The 27,901-nt window shown below is 43.3% G+C and overlaps 1 protein-coding gene across 4 annotated transcripts in view; it reads right to left on the reverse strand.

The window, feature by feature from the left end:
• dennd1b (DENN/MADD domain containing 1B) overlaps positions 1 to 27,901 on the reverse strand; it is a 103,925-nt gene that overhangs the window by 36,703 nt on the left and 39,321 nt on the right. For 2 of the 4 annotated variants that reach the window (XM_070960247.1, XM_070960248.1), the window contains exons 4-12: positions 27,334 to 27,383; positions 26,212 to 26,331; positions 20,866 to 20,935; positions 19,015 to 19,095; positions 14,870 to 14,923; positions 14,163 to 14,273; positions 6,407 to 6,507; positions 3,970 to 4,015; positions 2,256 to 2,357 (exon numbers count right to left, since the gene is read on the reverse strand). In XM_070960247.1, coding sequence (XP_070816348.1) covers positions 2,256 to 2,357; positions 3,970 to 4,015; positions 6,407 to 6,507; positions 14,163 to 14,273; positions 14,870 to 14,923; positions 19,015 to 19,095; positions 20,866 to 20,935; positions 26,212 to 26,331; positions 27,334 to 27,383 — 735 coding nt within the window. Of the gene's footprint in view, positions 1 to 2,255; positions 2,358 to 3,969; positions 4,016 to 6,406; positions 6,508 to 14,162; positions 14,274 to 14,869; positions 14,924 to 17,629; positions 17,690 to 19,014; positions 19,096 to 20,865; positions 20,936 to 26,211; positions 26,332 to 27,333; positions 27,384 to 27,901 lie in introns of all 4 variants that reach the window. The other 2 variants (XM_070960246.1, XM_070960245.1) reach the window with 2 other exon arrangements.

Raw genomic sequence — 27,901 nt, forward strand, 5'->3', positions numbered from 1 at the left:
GGGGTCCTGTCTGAAAGAGGGTGGCTAATTCAGGACAACTGTGAACTCTGAACCTGCTAAAAGCGCTGGCCACTGGTCAGCCGGGCCACGTAATAGAGTCCATGTGTGCTCACAGCCTGCGTTGCCATAATTAGACGGATCTCTGAAAGGCTTAGCTTAAATCAACATCAGAGTGCTTTGTTTTCCCTCTTAGTTACACTTAAAATATGCACTAAAATTGCCTGTGGCCTTTACCTTTTAATCCATTTCATGGTTTACATATTCATACAAAGTGATGCCGGGCTTCTAAAGTGAGAATAATCACTGCTTCATAGGTCTCAGGGCTTTGGTTTGGTTTCACACTGAATAAAGCCTGAGCGTTAAGTAGCCAGTGTTACAGTGAGAAATTAAGAAGGGCTTTAATAGCTCAGAAACGACACGCGGCAGCTCAACCCAGGCAGAGAATCGCTCAGCATTAATCAAGATTTCAGGCCTCTGTTCCACAAAATGCACAATGCCTCAAACATCTCCTTGTGTGTAAACACAAACATCAAATGGCATGTGGCATGTCCTCATCACTAACAAGCAAACTAACAAAGAGATCTGGAATTCCACTCAATTAGTATCTGCTCGCTTCCTTATTAATCTACTAGCCCCGGTGAAAAGATGAGAGGAGACAGGGAGAAAAAAAATGAATAGGAATAAAAACAACAACAACAATTTGTTGCAATAAATATATTAATGCCAGTGAAGTTTCCGTTTCAGGTGGTGTAATTTGACATGATATGCGGGCTATGTTCTGTCATTAGTCAGGAAAAACGGTGAGAAGGGGATCAAAGCAAAAAGGCTCTGAGCCTGCCACTTAATTTATCACACGGCAAAGACAAAGGCTTTTCTCTCTGCTTCTGTCGCTTTTCAAAAGCCCTGACTCCTTTTTATGACAAACTCAGTTTGCAATTTAATTTAGGACTTGAGTCCCTGGGTGCAGAAAAGCAAACAGGCAGGAAGTGAAAAGAGGGTATTGTAGCCAGACAGGCACACAGGCGAAGAAGCATGAGAAGCAAACAGCGGGTGCAAGATGCGTCCACGCTGGCGGTAAGTGCTGCGGGAGAGAAAGAGAGAGAGAAAAGAAGGCAGACAGGTGTCATGAAACAGTCAGGCAGTAAGGCAGACAGGCAAACGGGCGAAAAGCAGGCAGGTAATTGTATAAAATGTGGGAAAGATCGTATCGTAGTGAGGAGGAATTATGCACACTAGCAGTGTGTAGTAGGCAGAGCAGCGCTACAACGGGAAAACCAGAGGAGTGTGGGAGTGTGAGAAGGTCTGGAGTCTGCCGGGCAGTGGATTGAATTATATACTGCGGGTAGGGCCGGAGTCCGGTAGGCGGTGGAACCTGAGAATATACTGTTAGCAGTGTGGGTAATAGTGCGTCCGCAGTCTCAGTGGGGCCCCAGTGACTCACAGAGGAGCTTTAATACACACACCCAGAAAAACAGCTAAACAAACAGATTCCTGCTTCGGCAAAGACGGGAAGACAAGCACGTGTGTTTCTTTAGGTTTGTCTGTGAGTATGTGTGTGTGTATAAATGTGTGCCCTGATGCCGTGGTGATGCTTCCTGTACCACTGACCGGCATCAGTGCTCCATTAATTAAAGAGACGATGCACTGGCAGGTGGCTTCACTGGCCACACTGGTAATTGGCCCCCTTCTTCCCACTCTCTCCCCCTAAAAATTCACCCATCTCTGCCTTTTCTTTTCTCCTCTCTGCCTTGTTCCCTCCTCCTATCTCTCGTTCTCAGTAACGTGCCAGTGGGCAGGCAGAAATGCAAGACTTTGTGAAATAATGATTAGAATGGATGGAGATGAAGGGAAGGGAGTTGCACATTTTCCCACAAGCCTCTGATGGTCGGGGAATGCTGTTTGCCTTCAAGCGTCATACGACGCGACGGGAGTTTACTTTAGACAGCCACAATCTGAGGAGCCAGTACTGCAGTCATTAATGATGTGGGGAAGGGGCAGAGCTATACTTTGACAAGTTTCTGCATGTATATGTGTTTTGTCCATGTGTGTTTGTCGGCGTGTGCATGTGAGCGTGAGTATCTCAGTGTGAGAGTACATTGGAGGACAAGAGAATTTGTGTTTGTGCAAGTGAGGCTCGATGTGAAAGAGGAAAAATTAACCTTCTGCGTGTCATGTGGAATGACACAATAAAGACCGAGAGGCTCTGAAAGGTGCGTGTGTGTGTGTGCAAGTGTGTGTGTGTGTGTGTGTCTCACCACGTCACTGGGCAGGTTGTGCAGGTCATCAAAGGGACTCTCCAGGGTGTTTGTGTCCACATTGAGAATGACCACGTCCTCCAGTGATCGACTGCGTACTCTCTGGAGGAGGAAATGTCCGGCGTTGTCAGTGTCACTGCCACAGTAATTCTAAACAATTCTAATAATTTAATCTCACAATGTCCATCTATAATTATGATTATGACATTTAAAATCTTGCATGGAGCTGTTCTAATAATATTAAAATAAAAAAAAATCTTTCTGCTAAAGATAAAGGAATTTATAAAGGAAAGTATTGTTGCTTAAAATGTACATATATGTTTTTACTATCTGACATCTCATAGCAATTCACTCTTTTTAACACAGGTAGAATATGAAGATTTCATACTTCAGATAATAAGGAGATAAATTATTAAGTCATGGATTTAAGTTAACATTTAGAATTGTAAGCGTGGCCCAGGTGTGTTTCCCAGCAGACAAAGTCAGATCAGCCCTGAAGCCCCAGGAAGGAGAAAACACAGCGGTCACATTTAAAACCACACTGTCATCACACTCCTTTACGATTAACGGTGACAAATGGCGTGTAGCAAAAAAAATATTAGAACATCTTTACTGTGACACACACACTCGCAAAATGAAGAATGGCACGGAGAAGAGCATTTGGATTGAAGATTTTCCACAGCACCAAAACCTCATGCATCAACAACAACACAGTGATGCTGTGCTGTGCTGTGTGCATCCTGATGGCGACAAATTCAACAATTATTTCAGTGTGGTGCAGGATGCAGGCAGGTGTGTGTGGTGTGTGTGGGGGGGCAGATAGTGTGTGAATTTCTAGTTTGTCACTTTTGTGACAGCCTGTGCAGTGGAGGCTCACATGCTGATCTGGACTAATTATGTAGTGGCGGAAAGGGGGTCTGTCACGGATGCAGAGTGTGATAAATACTGCCACTGCCGCAACTGTCAGACAAATATCACACACACACACACACACACACACACACACACACACACACACACACACACACATGTGCATTACGACATATGCATTTGCACAATAACACGTGCACACAAACACTAAGACACTAACACTTACACACAAGTGCAAATGTGCGCGTGCATGCAACATGCATTCACACACCACAGCAGTGCTGGCGACGGCTTGCCCCCCAACCAACACGCAGGCTTTAACAATGAAGTCGAAAAGCTCTTTGTTTGCAGATACTTTTTCTGCCTTTCTCCTTCTGTCTTTTGTACTTCTGGTTAAGAATGCACACAAGCAAGACAGGGAGATAAAGACGGAAATATATATTTGGTCAAGTTTTTTTGATTCAATGCGTTGGAGGTGCCACAAATTGGCTCACTGAAATTTCAGATATTTTACACCAAAACTGAGAGCACAATTCACCGAACCAGGTGTGGCATTTGTTGGCCATAAACAGAGAGGGAAACTGGGAATTGACAATATGCCTTTCCTACATCGTCCCTAAATGCAATTTGATTATTCTTTTTAAGAAAATCAGCTGACAAGGACCCTGAAATTCATAATATACAGAACATCTGATGCAAATTAGGAAACATTAACATTCCACTATGCAGAGTGCAGAGTTTGCACATATACACATCAATTTGCAGCAGCATATATAATTATGCACATACACGAAAACAATGTACATTTATATGCATACACGTGCCAACAGATTAACTATCATACCTCCAGCAGACTAAGATGAACTCCCACAAAGTATGGCATGGGGGCACTGTGGATGGAGAGAGGGAAACAAAGCTGTGAGTAATATCAGTATCAGATGGCTACATGCAGTAAAGAAATATTTATGGAGGTTACAGCAGCACAGCGCGCGGCACACACACATCTGAAAAAGTAAAACGCTTGATGTTGAGAGCATCTTTCATTAACAGATTAGTCGATCTACAGAAATTAGTATTCAAAAGTATTCAATCACTATTTTGATATTTGATTAATCTTCAGTTATTTATCAAACTACAACTTCAACATAAATTACAGTTTCTTCAATAGGGAGATTTGTTGCTTATTATTGTATAACAGAAATAAAAATGCAATAGATCATTCAAAAGTTTTTTTAAAAAGTTAATTAAACTTAGCACTTCATATGCTAAAAGTTAAGAATAAAAGCTCAGAGTGTTTTAAAAGTAAAATCTATTTTATCAGCAGCCAGAAATGATGTGAAATATACTGGAGTGGAACAGATGTGCATCGGATGCACTGAAGCTACTCGGAAACGTATATTTTAATTCGCATGACATAACATAATCATAACATAGGCAGCAAAACCGATTATCATCCATATGTTGGTCTTTATATTATATATCATCGTACATGTGGCCGCTCTCCTCAAAAAAAGTTTTCCCAAGCACCACCATGACTCTCCAAATGGGAAACAACATTAGATTAAGTGGTGTGTGTAGCAGGAGCTGGAGCAGTGCGACTGAGCTGGTTTAAAAAGTTAAAAAGGTAAAAAGAGAGAAGTTCCTCCTTCATTCTGCCTCTTTGATTTTCAGACAGTGACTTGTGGAAATGTGATTAAAAGTTGTTTTGAACATTTTGTCTAAAACTGCCACACTCAGCAATTAGTAAGCATTAATTTCCCTGGAAAGACGTTTGAGAACACTGATGCTACAATTGTTAATCCTACCGCTATCTATTATAATGATGAAAATAACAATAAATGCTTTTGCAGTACATTCAATGGAGTTTTTCCTCTAACAAGATGGTAGATTCAGAAAGTATAGAAAGACTTGGAACCCTTCCTAGAAAGCAAAGGGGTAGAAGTGTCAAAAGTTTTCTTTTTACCCGACGAAAATAAGTTTTGCATGGTTATTATCATGTCATCCTTAATTTATGTGATATTTTTCTTCATATTGAAAGTTAGTGGCAAGGAAAGGTTGAATCATAGAGTAAGTTTCCCATCCACCACGATGAATAAAATCAACAAAAACAGTCAAATAATAGAAACCATTTTTATGATGAGGTTTACAGAGGCAGCAATAATCGGATAGCTTTGGGTCAGTGTGTTCCTGGCCAGAATGATTCAGAAGCCACAGGCTTGTAATCGACTTAAAGCAACAGCAAAACAAACAGCAGGCCTGTAGCTCGGCACTTTGGCCTACATCTTCTCCATTTCATGAATATACAGTACTGATTTGCACCCACATTTACACAGATACATGCAAACAGAGCATCTATATAATCCAGTTATCTAATCAGTGCATGGAGGACACCCTTGTGATTAAATAAGATAACGATGAGCCTTCACAGAGTATCGAAAATCACATTTTACTGTCAGTGATAAATAGCTTTTTCAAACTGAAGTGTCCCTTACAGTACAGCACGGTGCTGTACGAGCCATCAGCACTGATTCGACAAAAAACAGCTCCTTTTACGTACGCTGACCGGCCTCTCTGCTTCTTTATTTTTTATATATGTACAGATCTGAAGTTGACCTGAACGCACGTTCACGCACGCACGATTTGTGGATGAGCCGTTACCTCTGCTCTCCATTCACTTTCAATCAAGTCCATTCAGATTTGTTGGATTTGCGTTGGATGGGTGGTAATGAACCCCTGAGAGGGCTAATATGATGAGAGCCTGGCGCTAGCACTGGCATGAAATATGGAGCAAGGTGATCCGGGCTGTTCATTATGTTGAGGGGCCACACAGGAGAAGGCGCGCCACGAGAGGAATCGTGAGAACAACTCGAAGAACGGGTGGGAGAATGTGTGAACACGTGTGTCTGCACTTTTACACCGAGGTTTTCGCGGCAGAGCTTGGTGCATGACCAGCACACCTGGTGTGGTGTGTGTGTGTGTGTGTGTGTGTGTGTGTGTGTGTGTGTGTGTGTGTGTGTGTGTGTGTGTGTGTGTGTGTGTGTGTGTGTGTGTGTGTGTGTGTGTGTGTATTTACAAATCTATGTGTTGGGAGTGTGTGAGTGTCAGAAGGTGGTTGAAAAATGAGAGAACAAAGGAGAGAAAGTGGCAGGAGAGAAAAGGAGGGGGTACAAACATTCATTCTGATGATCCTGATGGTGTGTGTGTCTATGTGTGTGTGTGTGTGTGTGTGTGTGTGTGTGTGTGTGTGTGTGTGTGTGTGTTTCAGAGGTGGCCAGCCTTACCAGCAGTAGTCCAGAAGATGCGGGGGCAGTACGGGGATGAAGATGTGCTGCCAGTACATAGGAAAGAGCAGAGCAGCCGCACCGTGGACACATGCAGTTAACTACACAGAGAGAGAGAGAAACGAGAGGACAATCTCAACACAACTTTCTGAGGCAACTCAAAAACTCTGAAAACAAAAGACAAAAATACCCTCATATGCTGTATGTTTACTGGTAGTTTGCTTTTTTTTAACTGAGGGTTTGTGTGATTTCAGTCTGAGGAATTGCCCCAAATACAGAACAGCAACAAGTCAAAAAACAGTAAAATAACTGAGCTAAATATACTGCTTGTCTTTTTTTCTTTCTAAGACATTTCTCCAACTTATCCAACTAAGTTTTTACACTGCTGAAGTCTACAGAAGTCCAGGGAACCACAGCTCTATTCCCTTCCTAACAATATCCTGTTTTTAAAATCCAGAAGTCTGATCAAGGCGGTGATGCCTTGTGTTCATGTGTTGATGCACTGTATGTTTGATTTCATTGAGTTAGCCTTTAATCTTGCTCACTAACAAAAAGCCCACGGTACACTGACACGTCTAATGCTGTTGTGATGAACACATGACCTGCGAGCTATTGTTGGAGGAAGAGAAGAGCAGACTGAATGCTGGAGATCAACCACTTGTCTTAAACTCATGACAGAAACACAGCAGGGATTGATGAGGAGGTGAAGAGAAAAGTGTTGAAAAGACTGACATGAAGAAAGGCAACGCTTGCTTTACACACAGAGAACATGAAACCAGTGGTTCCTCCATATTGATTCATTTGTGGTGGGTCATCACTGCAGTAATACTGCTGCTATTGTACATGGCATTAAAAAAAAAACAACTCACAGATTCTAACCTGTTTTGAGCACAAAAATGAAGGGCAAACACAAGCCCAGCGTTCATTAATAACTGCTTTTCAATTCAATGTCAAAGTGAGGATTGTGCTGCGACCTGCACAAAAGCAACAAAAGGAGGCAAAACAGCGCTGACAGTAACCATAAAAATCAAAATTATCCCAACTAGTATGACCCAGAAATTAAAGAGAAAATAGCCTCTTTTTTAACAAATAATGAGAGGCAATCACATGAAGATGACATTTGCTTTCAAAGGGGCTCTCTGCATTGTCAAACCAACACTACACATAAAATTAAAGTCATTGTCTCCCATTGTCTTAAAGCCAGCATCCCCCTCTTGACATCCCATCTCATGAAACCTCAGCTATAGTAATGACCTGCAACACACACATACACACACACACGCAGCAGGAGAAAGAGGCGTTAGCTCATCCCCCAGATTAAAATAACATGATTAAATATGGAAAGAGAACAGAGGTCTGAGGGGCTCCTGCGGGACTTCATTAGGGCAAATTGCCAAAGAATGAAACATGAGTTAGCCAAGAGAGACTGCGGGCTAGGCCAATACCGCCGGGACCCCGGAGCAGCAGCCGCTGTTATACTGCTGCAGCTTCACAGTCAATGTGTGAAGCGGACACACACTATCACACACACACCCACAACTACCAGGAGACCCCCTGCTCACTGACACACACAGTGTCACAACTGACCGGCCAAAAGCGGGCGAGCTTGAAAACCAGGCTGAAAACCTCCGCTGCCGGAGACAGAGAAAGGGGGCCCCACCCTCTGAATCCACCCGAACATCAAGCCCGGACATCTAAAAAGCTTACAACAAAAAGTGTGTGTGTGCGTGTCCATGTGCATCCCTCCCTGTGTTTGTTTTAACTGCATTTATTTTTCATATCTGCTGGAAAAAAGCAATGATCTTTTTTTATTGTCTCCATGCAGTCTCTCATACACACAGTCCCACAATAGTTAGGACTTAATCAACATTTAATTGGTGTCTTGCTCTGTGTATCTGCATATGCATATTTGCGCTGCCTGCCGTCTTCAAATGAAACACAACAATGCCACGCTCCTGTCAGGATTAATTCCCTGGCAAACAGTTTGTTTTTTTGTTAATTCTGAAAATAAATCAATGCTATGAATATTAATGTGCGAAAGTGAAGCACTTGGTGGAGGCGCTACTATCAAAACCATCACGGCCTTCTCCCTTTTTCCGAAGCGATGGCGGTAAGGGGCCATTAAATTGTGATGAAGAGAGGTCAGCGATCTGGCTGCGGATATACATACACACATACGTACATGTTTCACGCGCACACACTAAGTGGAGAGCCAACAGGCGAGTGTATTCCTCCTCTGGGAGTGTGAGACAAGCCCCAGCCATTCGCTGGTACCAGGAGGTAATGGCACAGAACACCTCGCTAACCAACTCCAATTATCTCCACCAGGCCTCAAGGTGAGCCCCCCAACTGGCATGATTTACTCTCAGGTTGAAAGGGAAAAACAGGAGTCTCTCTCTGCTTCTCTTCTTTCTAGGCTGGGTGGCTGGTTTGGGGGAGTTGGCTGGGGGAGGGGGGGGGTTACTGAAACTAAGATAATGATTTATAAAGCAGATCTAGATCTCTGTTTTCTTTTATTTGCTATCTCCAAAGCGATGGAGGTGGCAGTGTGCCTGAGATAAGGCAACTTGGAGGAAACTCCAGAGGAATAGTTCACATATTTGTTTCTCTAATTCAGCTGAATACAAATCCCTGTGTCCTTGTTCAGGTTTTAGAACGAATGAGGCAAAAAGTAAAAGGAAGATAAGTGGAAAAAAGAGAAATTGTAACAGTCTTTTTTTTTTTCTTCATTTACAGGGGGGCTTCACATGAGAGTGGGTCATGAGAGGCTAAGGCTGATAAAATATTTGCCAGGCTGATAAATAATAGATGAGTGGAGCCAAATGGCTTACACGCTCCACAAAAGACCTGGGTGCTTAATATTCCATTCAATGGAGAATCACAGATACAGTCCCCAAGAACAAATACAGGATTAGGTGCTGGGTCCAGTCCTCAGGGACCAGGGCTCTGCCCGGTAATGAGGGGCTGCCTGCCTCTCACACTGTGTGCATGTGTGTGCGTGTGTGCGTGTGTGTGTGTGTGTGTGTGTGTGTGTGTGTGTGTGTGTGTGTGTGTGTGTGTGTGTGTGTGTTGCCCCTTCCTCTGAGAGAAGCTAACCGATTATACAGCGACAGCCTGCTTCAAAACGCAGTCAAGGTCTTTGGTTCTGCCCTGAGAGCTTTCTTAGTGCAGCGTAGCTGAGACAGAAAGTGTCCACACTAACACTGGTTTCAACGGGACGAAAGCGACAGAGAGACACAAGGACAGAGAAACATAAAGCCATGGAGAGGAGGAGGTCAAAGTGGGAGAAGAAGAAGAACGAGAGGAGTGAAAAGATAATGTCAGATAATTTGCATCTTTGAAGTAGGTTGCAGTAAACTTCAGCTAAGAGGTCACACACCAGTTCTGTCAATAATGTCCCATTTCATACTATATAGCAACAGCATACAGTAAGTACAAAATGTCATAGCATATTGGCTGTAGGACACAAAAAATCCTTTCAGACCGAGAGGAAATTAAACAATGCGTGTGCTTCTGATGACAATCAAGCTGCGACTGGAATGTCACTACCAATTAAACTTCACAAACATCAAAATGTTTTTCAAAAATTTAATAGCTATATTTGTTTTCTGCTGTGTTCACAAAGCTGTTTTACCATCATCCACAATTTGTTTTAACATTTCCCATCTGGAGGCAGCTCCTCCTTTGTGCATTGCATTGTGGGGCAATAATATCCATCAACAGCACATTTGTGTACTGGTGTCACTTTAGCACTGTGAACAGTAGCGTGTGGAACAGGGATACAGCTAACTTTTTTTATTCTGCAGGAAATTAACCCAAAAAGCTGAATTATGAATCACGCAGTTAACATTAAAAAAAGTTCTTTACATGTGGGCAGCAACCCCAACTCATCTGATGGCTCTCCCCATCCAACAGGTCTTCATATTCATATGTCATGATAATCAGATGGGCTTGTCGCCCTACACGCACGAACAACACAACAACACTTGGACAGTAATGTTTCCTTAAAGAGCCGGACCCACCAGAGACCTCAGATCTCAACACCGCAACTCTGAGCTCTGCAGACTCTGTCAGTAAGCAGTGTGTTTCCACCCACACCACTCCTCTTCACCTGAGCAACTGGACGCGTTGAAGAGAAACAGACAGAAAATGGAGAGAGTGCTACTGTGGGGGTTAACATGCACCTCCTTCAGATTTTTCACATACTAAACAGGAGCGGAGATTTAGCCTTTTTGCTGCACTCAGAACATAACCGTCATTCCCTCGGCTTACATACTCTTAGATGAGGGAACCTATCGCAAATGTTAAATTACAGTGAGAGCGAAGTGTGAGACAAATAGCTGCTGCAGGCAATGTGATTCAATCTGACAGGAGGAATAGTATCAACAGAGTCGCTCTTGACCTCTTCACACCAGCCTCAAACACTGATTTCCCCTCTGCTAGCCTTGCCTTCCAACTCTGTCCCTACGCACTCTCCAAATTCGATCCTCTCTTCTCCATCCCCGGCCTCATTTTCATCTAAATTCTTCATTTCTTATTCTGTTTTCCTCCTGCTGTCCGTCTGTCCACCTCTCCCTCGTTTCTCCTGTTAGTTTATCGGTGCGTATCTCTCCCCTCCCCTGCACAAAGTAAGTCACCAATTACCCGCACTCTGCTTCTCCCTCTGTTGACAAACGCCGGTGTCAGGCCCGGCACAACGCAGGTGTGCCACAAACAAGTAGGTGGCACAGGGAAAGAGAGGGCATACAGGAAGACACAGGTAACAGCTAACGCCAGGCCTCCCACACATGCACACACAGTCACTGACTCTCTCTCTTGCAGAAAGACATAAGACATAAGGTACAAACACCTGTGAATGCACAAGACACACAAACAGATGCATGCAAAAGAGACGCAAACACCCACAACATGCACATATGCACATACACGGTCACAGCGGCACAACACACATGTTCAGTCAGACACATGGCACAGGGCTGAGATAAGTCTATTGAGGGGAGGGATGGGGGAGGATGTCCCGATGTTCTGCAGATGCCCAACAACAGAGAGACACATTAAGACACCGAGGAACAGGGAGGCAAAGTCAGAGAGAAAGAGAGGTGTAGGCAGGGTGAGTGAGAGACAGACAGACAGACAGACAGACAGACAGACAGACAGACAGACAGACAGACAGACAGACAGACAGACAGAAAATAATATGTCAGTGAGGAAGAATAACTAAGATAGAGAGAAAAGTGGAGAGACAGAGAGAGGTCGGGGAAAGAGAGGAGAAGAACAACAGAGGAAAAGGCAGGAAACAGAGAGACAGCTGGCACTCTAGGGCATGGTGGATGGATAGCTCCTTGTTAGCATAGGCCTGACAGGCTGATGAGAGGGCTGCTGTCAGCCGGTGCTGGGGCCAGGCTGTGTGAGTTTGGGCGATAGGCAGGGCAGAGGCTGGGCTCGAGAGCTGGGGGGCCTCGGCAGATGAAAGACACGGAGGGTGGTGGGGCGATGGTGGTGGTGGTGGTGGGGGTCCTCCCAACTGACTAGTTAGAGGAAGGGCCGATGCAGCCCTATTATACGGCCCTATGACAAGGCTGCACGCTCGGCTGGCTCCCGCCCCTGCGCCACCGCCGAACAGCCTTTTAAAACAGTGGTACCATTCACCTCCGGTCACGAAACAGCAATAAGTCAACTGACGCATTGTTGTAAGATCATGATTTATTCCTTTGCTGTTGGCTGCTTGCGAGACGCGCCAGCCATGTACCGGCAGACTGACACACTGGGTTCACTGGGGGCTTTAACACAGGCAGCACCTAGAGCAGGCAGAATAAATGTAGTATATCTGTGTGTGTGAGTGTGTGTGTGTGTGTATGTGTGTATGTGTGTGACTTTCTCTCTCTTTCCACTTTCTATTCCCTGTTTCTCTTTGCTTGGCTGAGAGGCTGGACAGGCGGAGGTGGTGAAAAGCAGCTGGATGGTACTAACGATGTAACTAACAATACCTTCTCTCATACATCCTCTATCTGTGGCAAGCAGACGATAGAAATATAACTTGTCCACACTGTGATTGCTAACACTCACTTAAAAAAACATTTTGACAAACTGCGACATTAATTATTTATTTCCCAGCCTTTAAGATATTTGATCACGAGACAATGGATTGGATAATGAGCCGGGCTCTTTGCAGTGAAGTATATATATATATATATATATATATATATATATACGCTTAAGATAGCTGGCTTCAAGAATCACGGCAGCCATTCCCACTTGAACCAGGAGGTCAATCTACGCAACAGCAAAAATAACGCATCACAGGAGCAGTAATAACATCAGGCCTGCGAGTAATCCCAGTGGAGATGTGAAAAATATCTTTGTACTACGGTGCCTGACATACATCGCTACCAAACCAAAACACCTCTTTCAGCGGAAGATGGATGGATAGACAGATGAGTGGATGAAGGACTGCGGAGGATGAAAGGCTTACAGAGGTAAAGGTCTGACGTGGAAGCTCTTAAAAAATCCTGTCGGCATAAATTTGTTAGAAAAAAAAAAAAAAGCCAGGATTAGTTGCTGCAGAAAACTGTAAATCACAGACAAAAATCAGTTCACCCCCTCTTCCTGCTAAAAAGAAAAACACCTTCACCCTTGAGTCTGATACATGGTGTAACTCTTGTGTCGCAGCGCTGCGTGCCGCCTATACCCCGAGCGGAGGTGCTGCTGGTCTGAGGAGCTGAGGGGCGACAGGTGAAATTCTCCCAGGGCTGGGTAATTTTTACAGCTCTTCCTGATTATAGCTCCTATGGGAGGCCTCAGGTACCATTCCCTCCAGCACCCATCACCACCACAGGCCCCTCCGGCTGTTCTGCATTCTGCAGCCTTGTAGATACCAAGGCAGGACCAGCTACACTACAGACACAGATAGGACTTGGGATGACATCACTTCCCTCTCCCATCTCATCTGTCATAAACATTTGGCTCTGCCTCATCAGCCACGAAGATAACAGCGGGGGGAGGATGGAGTGAGGAACAGAGGGAGGAAGAGGGGGAGAAAGACAGAGATTTCTTCCCTCACAGAGACCGACAGAAGGGACTTTAAATTATGCGGGAGAGTTAAGACATGTAATAACGGATAATTTAAGGCTTTTTGGCCATTAATATACTGCAGATATAAGACAAACAGTCAAATATAATCCAGTTTCAGTGTGAATTTCACAGCTTGTCAGAGCATGGTGATAGTTCGGCTCTCTGACTGCAGGACGCCGGGGCAAAGAGGGTGGGGGGGTGCAGAGAGATCAGTCCAACTCTCTCTGTACAAGTAGCGTAGCCATGTCAGATAAATACTCGCATCGTACTACTTAGGGTTTGATATCCTGCTGGAATATTGATGAAAAGAGTCATGTTCAATCTCGGAAACAGTCCCAGCATTTGAGATATATACTTTTTTAAGAGGGCAAAACGGTATCTGAATTTGATATGAAGCCAAAAACAGCAAACGGGACTCTCTAAGACTGTAAATTTACAACATTGATATCATTTTTATGGACGCAAGAATCCTACATTATCTAACATGACATGCTGAAAACACAAGGCTTAGCATTTAAAAAAACCAAAAGCTTCACCTCAACTTAAATTAAACGTTTAGCAAACTTGTCCTTCAAGTGGTTTCAGTATTGAACTGTTTTCTAACGTGTTTTTCCCCTTGTGCCTGACAGGGCAGAGCTGGTAACTGACTGCAGCTGAAACACTGACTTGGAGGGAGTGGACTCACAGTGCTAAGCTTGCTTGAGGTAATGATGATGCGCCGTTCGTGCAGCATACTGGCGTAGAGCTGGAGCATGTTGTTGACGTCCACAGCCACAAAGTACTCTGTCAGGTTCCTCTGGAAATAGACAGCAACAGAAGGATATGCAGGTACATAACAAACTGTCCTTGCACAGCTTGCTTGCGGTAGAGTGTCAATGCTACAGACTGTGAGATTGCAGAGAGTGCCATGAAGAGAGACACACAGTACTGGCTGAAAAAGCACTTGGACTTCACTCTTTGCACATATTGTTTAAAGGAGACTGATAAGGAATACAGATTTAAACCATCTGATATGAGTCATGTTTGGAAAATAGATAACGGATCAATCCATGTAGTTTCATTTGTCAGACTGATCAGCGCTTTCATCCGGTGCTGCTTGCCATAAAGACTTGCGACGCTCAACTTGAGCTCCAATTTGAATACAAAATCAACAAAGAAGACGTGTTCAGTTTGAATCCTCCAATACCCATGGCAATCACTGAACTTCGACATTACACGTACAAGCACCACAGGAGATGAAACCGAAACAAGAGGATGATGCAATCATTTCAAAAGGTGACAAGTGTATCAAGTGTGATTAAAAACGATTAGAGGCAGACATGTTTCCATAAAGGAGGGATCTCTGTTAGCCTCCTTGTGTGTCTTTTCTTTTCTTTTTCCATGAATACTCACGCTCTCAGGGATAGTTGGCAGTCCATTGATATCCGGGGCGATGAAGTAGGAGTGCTGCACAAAACACAAACACGCAGGAGAAAGAAGAGAGGAGGTCACAAGTGAAGCACACCACTCACACAGAAGAGAATGAGGGGAAGAGGGGGGAAAAAGGCCGTTCACTTTGTTCCATGATTTATGGCTCATCTTCAGCTCTGTCTATATGAATTGCTGAGCTGGTGTCTGAACTGTGGCAATGCTTTTATCAGGCCTACAGAACAGACAAAGCTCAGTAGCAGCTCAGCTCCCCGAAGACACAGACTGGGGTGATGTCTCCGGTGGAAAACTGAGTCTTTATTTAAGCATTAAATAGGCCTGTGGAGCACCAACACGCAGACAAAAGCGCACGTGCACATGAGCGCAAGTGTGCATCCACACAGACACACACGCGCAGGTTGTTTAAAGGATCACAAGGCTGCCTGTCTCACTTTGGGAGAGCAGGGCAGGTTCAGTGTTCAGATCAAAGGGGCCTGAGAGAGGTGATGTTTGGAGACAGGTAGACAAACCACCAACTGAAGCGCTGTTGTGTCTCTCACACACACTCTCATAGTGCACCTGCCTTTCTGTTGGCCCTCACTCGACCATCTGTTGCAGGTCTTCCCTGTGGCATCTACAGCGGATTGTCTCACGTGATTTCAAGTGAGTATTAAAGTTCATTTACCCTCTAAGATTTCATGGTGATTAAAGTTGTGACTATTTACTGGTAATGCAAATCATCCAACAAATCATTTCAGGCTAATACACAGCCTGCGTTTCCTCTAATAGCTGAGAATGTATTTAATTTGTGGCCTCTGTGGCAGGAATGCAAAGGAAAGCCGCAATCGAATTCAAGACCTGAGTCTAATGTGGAAACAATGTGCACTTTGGAAGGTGGAAATAATGAAGAGACAAAAGAACCAGCTAAATAGATTCCTTCACAAAAGACAGCATCACAGTAATACATAACAAACACGGTTACGAGTAAACAGTTACATGCAAACATAAGAAGAGCCATTCAAAACCAGCGACCCCAGCGAAAGTATCACCACCATGAAAGAAAAATATCTCTGATTATAGCGAAGAGAGAAAGCCCATCACAGTCAGAGAGCAGCAGGATCGTGACAATCTGGTTGATGCGACATGATTCAAGCCCAAACAATCTGACTTGATTCTGTATGATTTTGACCAATGCTTTGTTCACCCTAACCCATTATATTATTTAGCTAAATGATAACACGGCACAGTAACGACAATGTTCGGCCGTGATCACATTTCACTACATAAAGTGCTGCTGGGTGGTAGCGTTCTGCCGCCTGTACATTCATTCAGCAGTGAGACATTTCTGCTAAAAGAAATCCATTACCACCAGTAATAGGACTAATGGTAATAATTTTTAAGGGACAGTGTTTGAGCAAATAAAACATGAACAGACTGTAATGATGAAGACGAAGCAACGGCGGCACATAACCGCTTACATTTCGTCTGTGGCTGACAGTGGAACATTTAGTTTAATGCGAAACAAACGAAAATGTTTCACTCCCTCAGCGCGTGTGTATTAAGTGTGAAAAATGTGAAAACAATTGTCATATTCCCGGAGGAGGGTCATTGCTATAGTCGAACGAAGCTTGGAGGAGATGAACAACACAAACAAACACTAAACTAGAACCAACATCCGAGGCTTTGCCATTTGAGGCTTTTTTTTTTTTTTTTCATGGGCGAAAGACGGAGTGTCTGAGCATGAGCAGATGATTCGTCAACTCCTACGCCCTCTTCTTCATGTTGAGTGAATATGTTTAAATGTTATATTTTTACACCTTTTCACACCTAACAAAGTTAATGCAAATCGTTTTTGGACGTGGTAGTTCCAGAAGTCTGCACTCCAGACGGGCTCCTGAACACACATGCGTTGTTGTTCGAGCTGAGTCGAGACTCTCTTCCAACCTGTTGTCACCTATAATCTGTTAGCTGCTGTTCGAGTGGATTTGAAAATCTTTACTTCTTCGTCATCTTTATAAACAACGCCGCATGTGGGAAGGGAAGCCCGTTCACAGTCGCCTGAAAAGAAGGCTAGCAGTGGAACAAATGAAACAAAATAAAAGAACAATTGTAACTAAACAAACAACTGTAATCAAAGAATCAGGGACTTGAGGCAATACATCTGAGGCACAGGACAACCCCCATAACCATACATACAGTCACTACAGTGCATTGTCTGTCTCTGTCTTTCTTTTTCCTGTGCTCTGTGTGCTAAATAATGTTTCCCCGTTGGACTACAAATTCATGGCATTGTGATAATCACAAGCCATGCTCCTCAACTCAACCCAGGCTTTCATTGGCTGTTTGCTTGCTTATCTGCTTTTTTCTTGTTCTTTCGAAGACATGTTTATATGAAAACATTGAAAGTGGGTTAACTGGAAAGGCATCAAGGAGATTTTTTGAGCACAATTGCCTTTGCTTTAAACATAGAGAGGGGGAAAAAACTTTTGATATTCAGAGAGAGAATATAGCAGTGTGGAATGGCATTAATCATTTACAAAGTTTGATTGTTTTCCAGAGGAGAAGAAACATACACCAAGGCCCAGGATAGTTTGTTTTTGTTATATTTAAAAAGATAGCGCAGCTTATTTGGCCAAATTGGAAAGCCGTGGCTCCCATGCGATTAGTGCAGCAGCGGTTTCATATTTCACAGCAGCCTCCTTCCCGCCTCCCGTTTCTGCCGCTCACTCATTCCCCTCCACTCACCGGCTCCTTGCTTCGCCGATCTCTCAGTACTTGCCCAGTGGCAATATACAACTGCTCATTCTTGCACAATGAGAAAGGGAGAGAGAACAAAACAGGGTTCACACATGAAAGGGGACAATGATCCTTCTTCTTGGCTGCCATGATAAAAAACACACACCAAAAAAAAGAAAAAAAAAAAGAAAACAGTCTTTTAGGGAATAATCCTGCTTCATCAATTAAATATCAAACTAGTGGCTTCTCCAGAAAAGAGATGAAGCTATCACCTCTGTTCTCCGTGGGCTTCTTTTCCGATGAAGCTCTGAGATTCAGATGAAAAGATATGGTTCATATTCAGCTGATAGGAAACTGACACAAAGAAAAAAATAAATCACCAGGAATCTTAACTGACCTTGTTAACCTTCGTAGATGTGTATTGATTACCTCGTATTAGTCTTGTTATGTTGTAAATTCATCTGTGTAATTAGATGCGTATCCTTCTGAGACCTATGCCGCAGAAAAGACCCAGAGTTGCTGGTTTTAATTGGTCTGGAAAAAAAAAAGGAGCAGTGCTCCTCAAGGACAGAGGCTGAAACTCTTTTGATCCCATTACGGTGTGGAGTCTGTGCAACTCAAAAATAAAGATATTAGTGAACAAAACATTATGAGTTTAGCAGTCCCACTGAAAACCATTACATTGTATTTATGTAGGCCAGACTTATGAGAGCGACAACTGTTTAAGCGCAAGTGTTTTATGTACGAGCTGGAAACGCACAAGGCCAGGTTGTGTCAGAGTTAACACAAACACAGGCTGACTTTGAGAGAGCCGGGCTCGTTAGGCCATTTCAGTTTTAGATAAGCAGGAGACATGACGAGTTGTGAAAGGACCCTTCAAGTTTAAACATGTCCAGCTCGGGCTTATCGCACAAAAACCTGTTAGCGCCACTTCTTGTCTCCAAACAGAGTGTCAGTCCTGGGCCCTCTGCGTCTCTCTGTTCTTACCTGGTGTATCTTAACTTCCCTCCTGCTCTCCACTTTCTGCCTGCTCCGTTGCTCCCTCAGTTATCGCGTCCATTTCAACCTCTTTACTTTGTCAGTTTCACCGGTTTCTGCCTGTCTGCCCTATTTACATTCTCTGTTTTTATGCCATCTTTGTCTTCTCCTCTCGCCTTTGCGTCAATTTCATTTTAATCCTCATTATTCTTCCCTCTCTGTCTCCACTTTTTTCTCTCATACAACACTTTTAACTACTTCATTCAAATGTTATCATCCGCTCTTCATCTTTCCTACAGTCTTCTTCCTGATGCAACACACTACCATAGCAACCTACCTGTCCCTCTCTCCCTCTTTCTACCTCTACTCTCAGCTGTCTTGCCTCTGATAAGGGGGAATATGAGATCTATACCTACCACACTCAGGTTGACTGGCGTGAAGGGCTTTGGCACAGGCAGATCATAGAGAGAATTCAGCATGTCATTCAAGTCATTTTCCTGCAGGAGAGAAACAAACAACAAAAGAAGTGACATAAAAACATAGGACACATGAATTTTATTTACTTGTTTTGTTGATGTCACGAGTTATGTGTCAATCTTAACAATAGTGCTGGGACAGGCGCTGCTGCAGACCAGAGGGCAATCCTGCAGCGAGGCCTGAAGGGCTCCAAAACATCCGACTGACATGTGTTTAACGAGCAATGGTGAGGTTAAAAGACGGCTGAGTGTAGGGCTGCAGACGCTTATTATCCAGCAGCGTTGATTTATGGCCGAGAGCGGGCTGTCGGTAATTAAGCAGGGGTCCCCGCACCAAAGACAGGGGCTTTAAGAAGCCGTCAGAGAGCTGGCTTGACCACAGAACAGGCCCCGAGATTATTCTTCCAGCATTTATGAGCCCGAGGACAACACTGCTATTTACACTCACGGGCCTCTCGCTGGAGAGCTGATGGGGACAACAGTTTGCAACTTGTACTTTAAACTAACTAATGTGAACACAGAGGCTGGGCATTGTTGTTTGCTTTTTTTTTTTTCCAGCCTTTCTCTACTTGCCCTCTCAGGGAACTTTGTTTTGGTTTTGGCTACGAGTTGTTGCTTGTTTGAGGAAATGTGCAGATATGTGTGTGCACAAGCCAGAGAGAAATAACTGGAAAGGAATGGGCGGCAATATACAGTAAGAGGAGGGTGGGTGGGAGGGAGGGGTGTCGGGGTGTGTGCAATCGAACAGCCTCCTGTCATGAGAGGCTCAATGCTCACACGCATGGTCAGCAACACGGCCTGGGGAAACAGTTCATTTACCCCTCGCCTTAAACCCTCATCGCTCTTCTGTCTTCCCTCGTCTGTCAACATCTCCCTCTCGCCTGGAACGGACAGCGGGGTAAATAGAAACCAAATCATGCACACTAACACTTCAGTCACCCAGGATTTCCAGCAATCTTTCTGTCTCTCTCCTCCTCACTCTTTCTCACACACAAACTGTCCTATCCTACTTGCCTGCCTCTCTCCATATTAAGACTATCCTGCTTAATATCACAGAAACGTGTGGGTATGATGAATGTTTATGTGACCTGTTTGTGATCGTCTGCTTTAGCGAAGCTCTCTGTCCTGATCATTGCTCTCTAAGGGTCTCGGAAGAGGCAGCGACTACATGACAATTGAAAGCAGTCCCAGAGCTCTCTGCATTTCTCCCTTGCTCTGCCTCCCTCCCTTCCTTCTTCCTCTCTCTTCAGTCAAAACATGGCAACATCACCTACACCCTCTGCGCTAGACGCTGCACATCTCCCCAGTTTGTTGCATATTTTACATTTCCCTCCCTTTGCTAGTACAATGCAGTGAATAGTCAGGGGAAAAGACTTTTGTGAAGCGCGAACATTTGTGTGTATGTTCGTGTATGTGTGTGTGTGCGCGAGCTGCTTCTTTTTTTTCCTTAACGATTTGTTTTCCAGTAAATCATCAGGAATAACTTCCAGTGTCAGATCAGTGTTTGGTCTGTGAAATGTCAACATTGTTGCTGCTAACAACAGGAGCCAAGTCGAGCCCAAGACGCTGAACAAAACTTGCACACAAAAGACAACATGCGGCATGCAGAGGAAGAACAGAATGGAGGGAAATATCTTAACACAGTGCAGTTTCAAAAACACTTAACTGTGTGCTTGTTTCTCAGTCAAATCAAACCACCACATCTTATTTTTCATGAAATGTACTTACACGGCACCGTATACTGCATACATACAATCAGAGACCGTTGATGCATCCAAAAAAGAGGATTACCTGTTGTTTTGTTAGGTAGTCTGCCAGAGTATTGAGCAACTTGTAGTAGATTTCAAACCATGGTAGATAGCTGCAAGAGCGAGAGAGAAAAACGGATCAGTGGAAAAGCTTGAACTCATTTTATCACCTTCTGCAATAAACAAACAGCATGTGCTGAATCAAAGCTGATCACTGTTTAAAAGTACGACAAATGTAGAGACGTTCGGCCCCCTGAAAACTTAATTTCCTCACCTGCAGGACAGTAGACATTCAAAGAGCACTGAGTTTGTTATGTATAGCCTTGCAATATTACTGTGTGCGCGCTCTGGCTATTGTCGGTGACCTATTGCTGAAAGATCAAATGCATACAGGACACTGATAATGGACTGTGTTCCCAGCTACAGCTATTCCAAAGCACTCATTGTTACATCGAGGAAAAAAAAAAAAAAAAAGAAAAGTAAATGCTATCTAGTCCTTATTACGGCATTCTTGGTACCCAGGGCCCTCTGCATGCTATGCATTCCCGTCATGGCTGCTCTTTAAGCCAATAGGAAAGGAAGGTAGAGGAAAAAACAATGGATTTCTTTAACAAAGAACCGCCATAGCTTTCATGTGATGCAGAGGGATGCTATGGTTTACAAGCATGCTGCTCACAGATGCACAGGCTTAACAAAAATGCAGCCCAAGATTCCTCCTGCCCCCCCCCCTTCTCCACCACCTCCCTCTGCCCTTCTCTGCGCTTCTTTTAATACCCTTCGCTTTTAAAGAAAAAAATCTTTGCCTTATGCAATTAATGTCAAATAAATAAATTCATTAACAGGCACACACACTCACAATAATTTATACCGCAGTGTTTGTGTTAAAGCTAATCGCTAAGTACACCCACCATAAGCTAAAAGCATCTGCAGCATGGCTTTCTTTACAAAGTTGACATTTTCTTGGCCAAGTCCTCTTGCTTTCGAGGTGGAAGATGGCCAACATTTTCTTTTGGCATAAAAGCTGCGAGGACTCAGTTCATTTAATGTTATGCAATCAAATAATAAAAACATGCTGTCCTATCAAGGTATTGAATTTTTATTTAGTTTGGGGTTTTAACATGCAATTCTGAACACTGCATGAATAATGATTCTAGATAAGGACTTCTTAGCATTGCAATGAAATAAACAGAAACGCCCATTAATGCTTCATTAACTCGCCTGGACGCAGGGGTTGAAAAATAAATTAGTGGCCAAATGAGCCAATCAATCAGAAGTGGATTCTTATTTGCTCACCGAATTCAGCAAGTGAACGAGTAAATACAGTCATTAAGACAATATTTTCACTCAAATGAAAAATCTGACAAAGAGCTTAAATTTGCACTTTCTTAATTACATAATAATAAATGGCTAAATAAATAAGCAATGCTTTGATAGTGTGCGAGTTTATAAGCCGGTCAAGTCCTGCTCAGGCAGTTGACTGGAGACTGAGGAGTTTCCAGGGCATGGGTCACTGGCTGCTCTGCAGACTGGAATTAACAGACAACAAGAAAACAATAAAGTGAACCTAATGCAAATTTTCATATCGCTAAATCCGCAAGGGGCCAATGACAGGCCGGGTTCCCGGAGAAGTGCAGCCAAGCGCACCAATCAGAGAGGTTGAGTGACCATTAGTCTGAAACAATCAGCCTCTTAACATGCCAATATTTTGACGTCTGTGCGAAGATTTACCGCAATCAGGTCATACTCACAGGAGGAACCGAATCAAACACGCATATGCTAATTCACATGCTGACCGGATATCAACCTGAAGACCTATTTCTGCCATGTCAAACAACGCACAGCTCAAATATCTGCATATGGGGTCAGTTTACATTTCACCGTTGCACAAAAAGTTCAGTCTGATATAATGACGAAGGGGGAGAACAAAGCATCTGTACTATCAGCCTCCTGTTTAAAAAGCCAGGCTTCTGGACATTAATCCCTCATTTTTCACAGCTGAAGGGGATGTAAATAGGACTCGCGCTGTCAGAGCAGCCGTCAGGCCTCACAGATCTCACAGTCATTACACTCCTACACCAAGGTGCTGTAAATCCTTTGTTTTAGAGGAAACTGCATGATCGCTGGTGAAGGCAGCCAACCACAAATTATCAATATTCTTCTGACACCTCCCGAACATGGGTAATGGTTTTCTGTATTCAAATGCAATAGAATGCATATAACTTAAAGATGAATTGTTTTGTTCTACTTATCCCTGCCCCTCCCGCCCCCCTCCCACCCCCTGGCTCTGCTCTCTCTGTTGATGCAAAGTTTAAGTTTGGAAAGCTTAGAGACATACTCCTACTTGTCACAGTTCATTGCTCAGATCTGTTTGTGCTTCACAAATCCTCCGATAGAGAGAGAGGCATCCATCACTGGAGTGCTCAGTGCGTGGGGGCCCCGCAATCTCTCCTGCCATTTTAAACACATGTCTTCTCAAAGTGCCATGTACTCAAAGAATGAACCAGTTAATCTGCAGCCCACTCACAGCCCATCGTGCCTTCCATCCCAGGCTCAGGCCACCTAACAGAACGGAAATATCTAACAGAAGACAGGGCCATGGAAGTGCCTCTGGAACTCACAAGTGCGCTGCGATGGATAAGAGCACACGCACAAACACAAATGTGGCTGAAATATGAAGGCAAAAATCTGCAGTGAAATAAAACAAACCATTTAGAAAATCTCCAAACGCGGCAGACTCACACTCCCACATTTTATCGATATACCTCAGTAGTTACGGCGTTTAAATCTTAGCACTGGAGCACTTATATCAGCCCTTCTTGCTGCCATAAACTACCTGTTGGCTGCAAAGCACGACACTTATTGCTGTTCCTTAGATGAGTCTTAAATCTCCTTTAATGCACAGGCACCTGTAATCGTAAGTCAACTTACACTTTGTAGACGGCTCAGTGGAAGATTTCATTACACCTTTACTTTCTCAGGTTAAGGGTTAAGTACAGGGAAGGAAGTATCCTCCGGCGGCCCACTAAGTGACCACTAACTGGAGCAACACAGTCCCTAAAACGTATCCTAAAGCCTCAGCCATTAAATAAAACTGAGGAAAGCCACATTTTTTATCTCCGATTTACTCACACGTTCAATCGAAAATCCTTCAAATGTGAGAGACAACGAATGAGAGAAGACAGGGAATAACAGCAGAAAATAGAACAAGTGGTCCTTCATGTTTTGTGTTGTTTCTTTTTTCTTTTTTTTGTTCCTCTCAAGGCTTGCGCAGCCCTTTCGGCCACGGCTTCAGCAATGAGACTACAAAGGTCTGTCCACATAAAACTGTCCTGCTCATTAAGGCACTTCCTCCTGTAAGCGGAGGTGACAATTTTACAGTCCCAGTATTTCAACAATGCAAACTGTTTTAGCTACTTTTATTTTCTATCCAGTGGAAATTCTACATTAAATGAAAATAATCTCATGAGTTTAACCAGGCACATTTTACACGATAATACTTCAAGATTAACAACTGAGATTATCTGGATTTTTTTGGTGATCATTTTTAACAAAAGAAATCTGCTGTCATTTCCTTAATACTGTCTCAAATGACTATTATGGTGAATGAAACAATTTAAAAAATGCTAAAAAATAAAATAAATGCTTGACCAAGAACTTTGAATGCAGGAACTTAATTTACACATTTCTCCGATGGCACACCCAAGGTGTTTTTGATGCTTAAAAATATTTTGGTTATCTGCTCCCACCACAGTGGGGCTCCTTCTGATAAGAAAAGGAAAAAGATCAGGACAAAAAAAGAAAGAGAGAAAAACATAACTGGGGAGCGCACAAACAATTTCAAATTAACAAAAAAAAAACTTTCTATACGTTATTTTATTACAAATGAAGCAAGCCATGCAAAGTACTCAGAATGCATAATGAATTTTATACATCATATGTCAAATGAATTAGCATGTCTAACTCAGCGAGAGGGACAGGGGAACCTCTGCTAATTGGCAGTGAAGCTTCATGCATAATTATGGGCCAAGCGTCTTTGCTGTCGCACTGTGGCAGTAGCCGAATAACGAGGAGAAAAAGGAGAGAGAGAGAGAGAGAGAGAGAGAGAGAGAGAGAGAGAGAGAGAGAGAGAGAGAGAGAGAGAGAGAGAGAGAGAGAGAGAGAGAGAGAGAAAAAAAACAAAGGCCACGGAAGTTGGCCGGGAAGGGTGGGTGGTGGGGGGAGGAGGGACACTGTTCTTCACAGCAGCTCATCAGGGCAGCGACAAACCCACGACTGTCCATCACCAGCCACACACACACACCCAGCACGCACACACACACACCCAGCACGCACACACACACGCGCATGTACACACACACACACACGTACAGTGGCGAGAGCAGCACTTACAGGAGTGCTGCTTTACACCAACAGAGAAAAAGAAAAGGCTTTGTGCTCCTTTTCCAGTTTGTTGTTTGTTAAACTGCTTAACACATTAATTAAAAGTGGATTTATTTTGTATATTTTCCACAGTTTATTCTAAAGTGCATAAGTCTGTCCACTGAGATTAGCAGTGAAGTGCTCCTTCTTTGTAATGGTAAGGTAATTACATCTGTAAAAACATTGTGTCAACATGCAATTACATGGGAATTAAATGATAATAGCCTTTGTTGGAGAGTAATTATGCGAAGAAAATGCAATTTTCCTGGGTTTGGTGTCCTCATTTATGTACGCAGTGATAGGATAAATCCACCTATGAAATATCAAAAACCGCTAAACTTTTGGATAATTATAGGCACATCACTAACATATTTGTGTGGGCAGATGAGAATATAAATTTGTTATTCTGGCATAGTGCAGCTCAGTGTGAAGTGTGAGAATGAATGGAAATGCTGTCTCAAAAATCTGTGTTCACTTCTAAGATCTGGTAAATTAATTTTTCTCATCATACTTGAGAAATAAATGCAGATATATTAATTAAAAAAAAACAAAAAAAACAGTTCTGAGACTGATCCATAGATTATTTGAAAAGGGGCAGAACAGACCAAATCCTGCTTATTTGAGCGAGTAAATAAAGACAGTGGTGTTTGAAGAAGTCTTTTTCCACACATTCTCTTGATTCTGATTCAGAGAGGAAAATGTGAAAGGCTGATTTTTATGTCTGGATTTATGAAGGGCAGCATAACTTTTAGCGCATCCACTTGGCACGAGGTTGGATATGTTTATTCTTTTAAAAATCCTAAAGCCGGTGTTAAAGACTGCAGTGAGATTCAATTCATTAGGACAACATGATTTTAAATGAAGAATACATAAGCAATATAAGGACTTTGGAGTATTAACAAAAAAGCATATGAGGATTTAGTGAACTGTGTGTGTATGCATCAGTGTGTGCATGTGTGTGCGGTGTTACCTGAGCAGACATATGCAGACCCGGCAGCCTTGAGTGAGTCGACAGAAGCCAAATCTCTGTTTGCTGTCAATGTCCGTCAGCACAAAGGTGAAATTTTGCCCCACCTGATTGTGGGAAACCCTGGGGCCGGACACAAGGTACACACACACTCACAAATGGCCAATATCACATAATGACTTAACAATCAACTGAATGCAATGGGGTGCAGTAAATCTATGAAATCCTGTAAATTCAAAACACAAGATAACAAAACACAATCTGGTCTAGCTGCATCACAAACAGACTAATTGTCAGATAAAACCTCACCATGAGCTAAATCTCCAGTCAAGGTCCAAATCTGATGTCACATATTTCTGCTATGACTGCTTGAAAGGCTGTAAAAAGCTTTTCTAACCCCAAGGTAAATTTCAGAGAAAGGCTGTACATCCTTACACCACTAGATGGCAGCAGCTCAGCTTCAGTAAAAGCCTGTATATCCCCCCCCATCTTTACAATGGGAATTTTAACATGTCATTTTCCATGCTGAAAATAAGAGGTCAGTGCTTTTCAGAGAGCTGCTGGCCTGATCGGACCTACAGTATGTTATGTAGAAGAAAAAGACTTAGACTCTTTCACACACATGCACTCATAAACATGTTACTGTGCAAGACACGTCAAGTGGGCACGTCACTGATGACCTCATCAGCAGCGTCCTTAATGGAGGGTGTTGTTATCATTATCATCATCATTATCGTGTGGCCTCACCATCACAACATTTACATTTTTGGGGATATTTTGCTAACAGCTGCGTTCTTTGCAGGTACAGTCAGAACAGCTTGTTTGCAGGAAAGACCGCAGAGCCTACGTGCAATAAAACCTGCAAATACACTCATCATTACGCTCTGACAGTTAGTAAATCATCATGTGACTGTACTGAGGAATGACGGTAATTTCACCGTAACACAACTGTGTGATGCGCAAAGTACACATCATCTCATTTCCTTTTTCAAATGCATGTGTCTGTGGAGGTGGGAGGAGAGCTAGGTGCACATACAGGCGAGTGTGTGTGCATGTGTGAGAGAGTCTGTGCATGTGTTATGTCAAGAGGGTGAAAGTGAGCTGGGAAGCAGAGAGGAATCGTACCTTTCCACGTCAAAGGGAAAGCAGAACTTTGGTATCGTCTGAAGGACCTCCTGAGAAACCAGAACAGAGACACACACACCTTTTTAGAGAAACACACATCACAGGGAAAACAAATAAGAACTGTGTACTTCAATATAAAAGTCTCTTGGGCTTCCACTAAGTGGGTGCCATCAACTGGTTGAACAAAATGGGGATTAATGTTAAATGCTGCTGATAGAAATCTGACAAAGTCTTCACATCCCAAACACTGCAGCCTAAATGCACTTAATCCAAATGAATGGGCAATGTAAACCACCTCATTTGGCAGAACAAAGTGGAAAGGATCCTTTTTTTTTCCAGGGATGGGGAGGGATCCTCGATCCACAGCTTGAATAATTAGCAGTTAATAAGTTCATCGATTATCAGGTGCCAAAGGGAGATGGAAAGATGAAGGAAGAGAGAGCAAGAAAGAAAGAAAGAAAGAAAGAGCGAGAGGGAGAGAGAGGGGACACACAACACCAAGGCTATGGTGGCAGATTGTAGTGACAATGGGCTAAGCAGCTCTGAGGGGTTAAGAGGTAGGAGGGGG

The sequence above is a fragment of the Chaetodon trifascialis genome, chromosome 4 (genome assembly GCF_039877785.1).
Source record: "Chaetodon trifascialis isolate fChaTrf1 chromosome 4, fChaTrf1.hap1, whole genome shotgun sequence".
NCBI lineage: Eukaryota > Metazoa > Chordata > Actinopteri > Chaetodontiformes > Chaetodontidae > Chaetodon > Chaetodon trifascialis.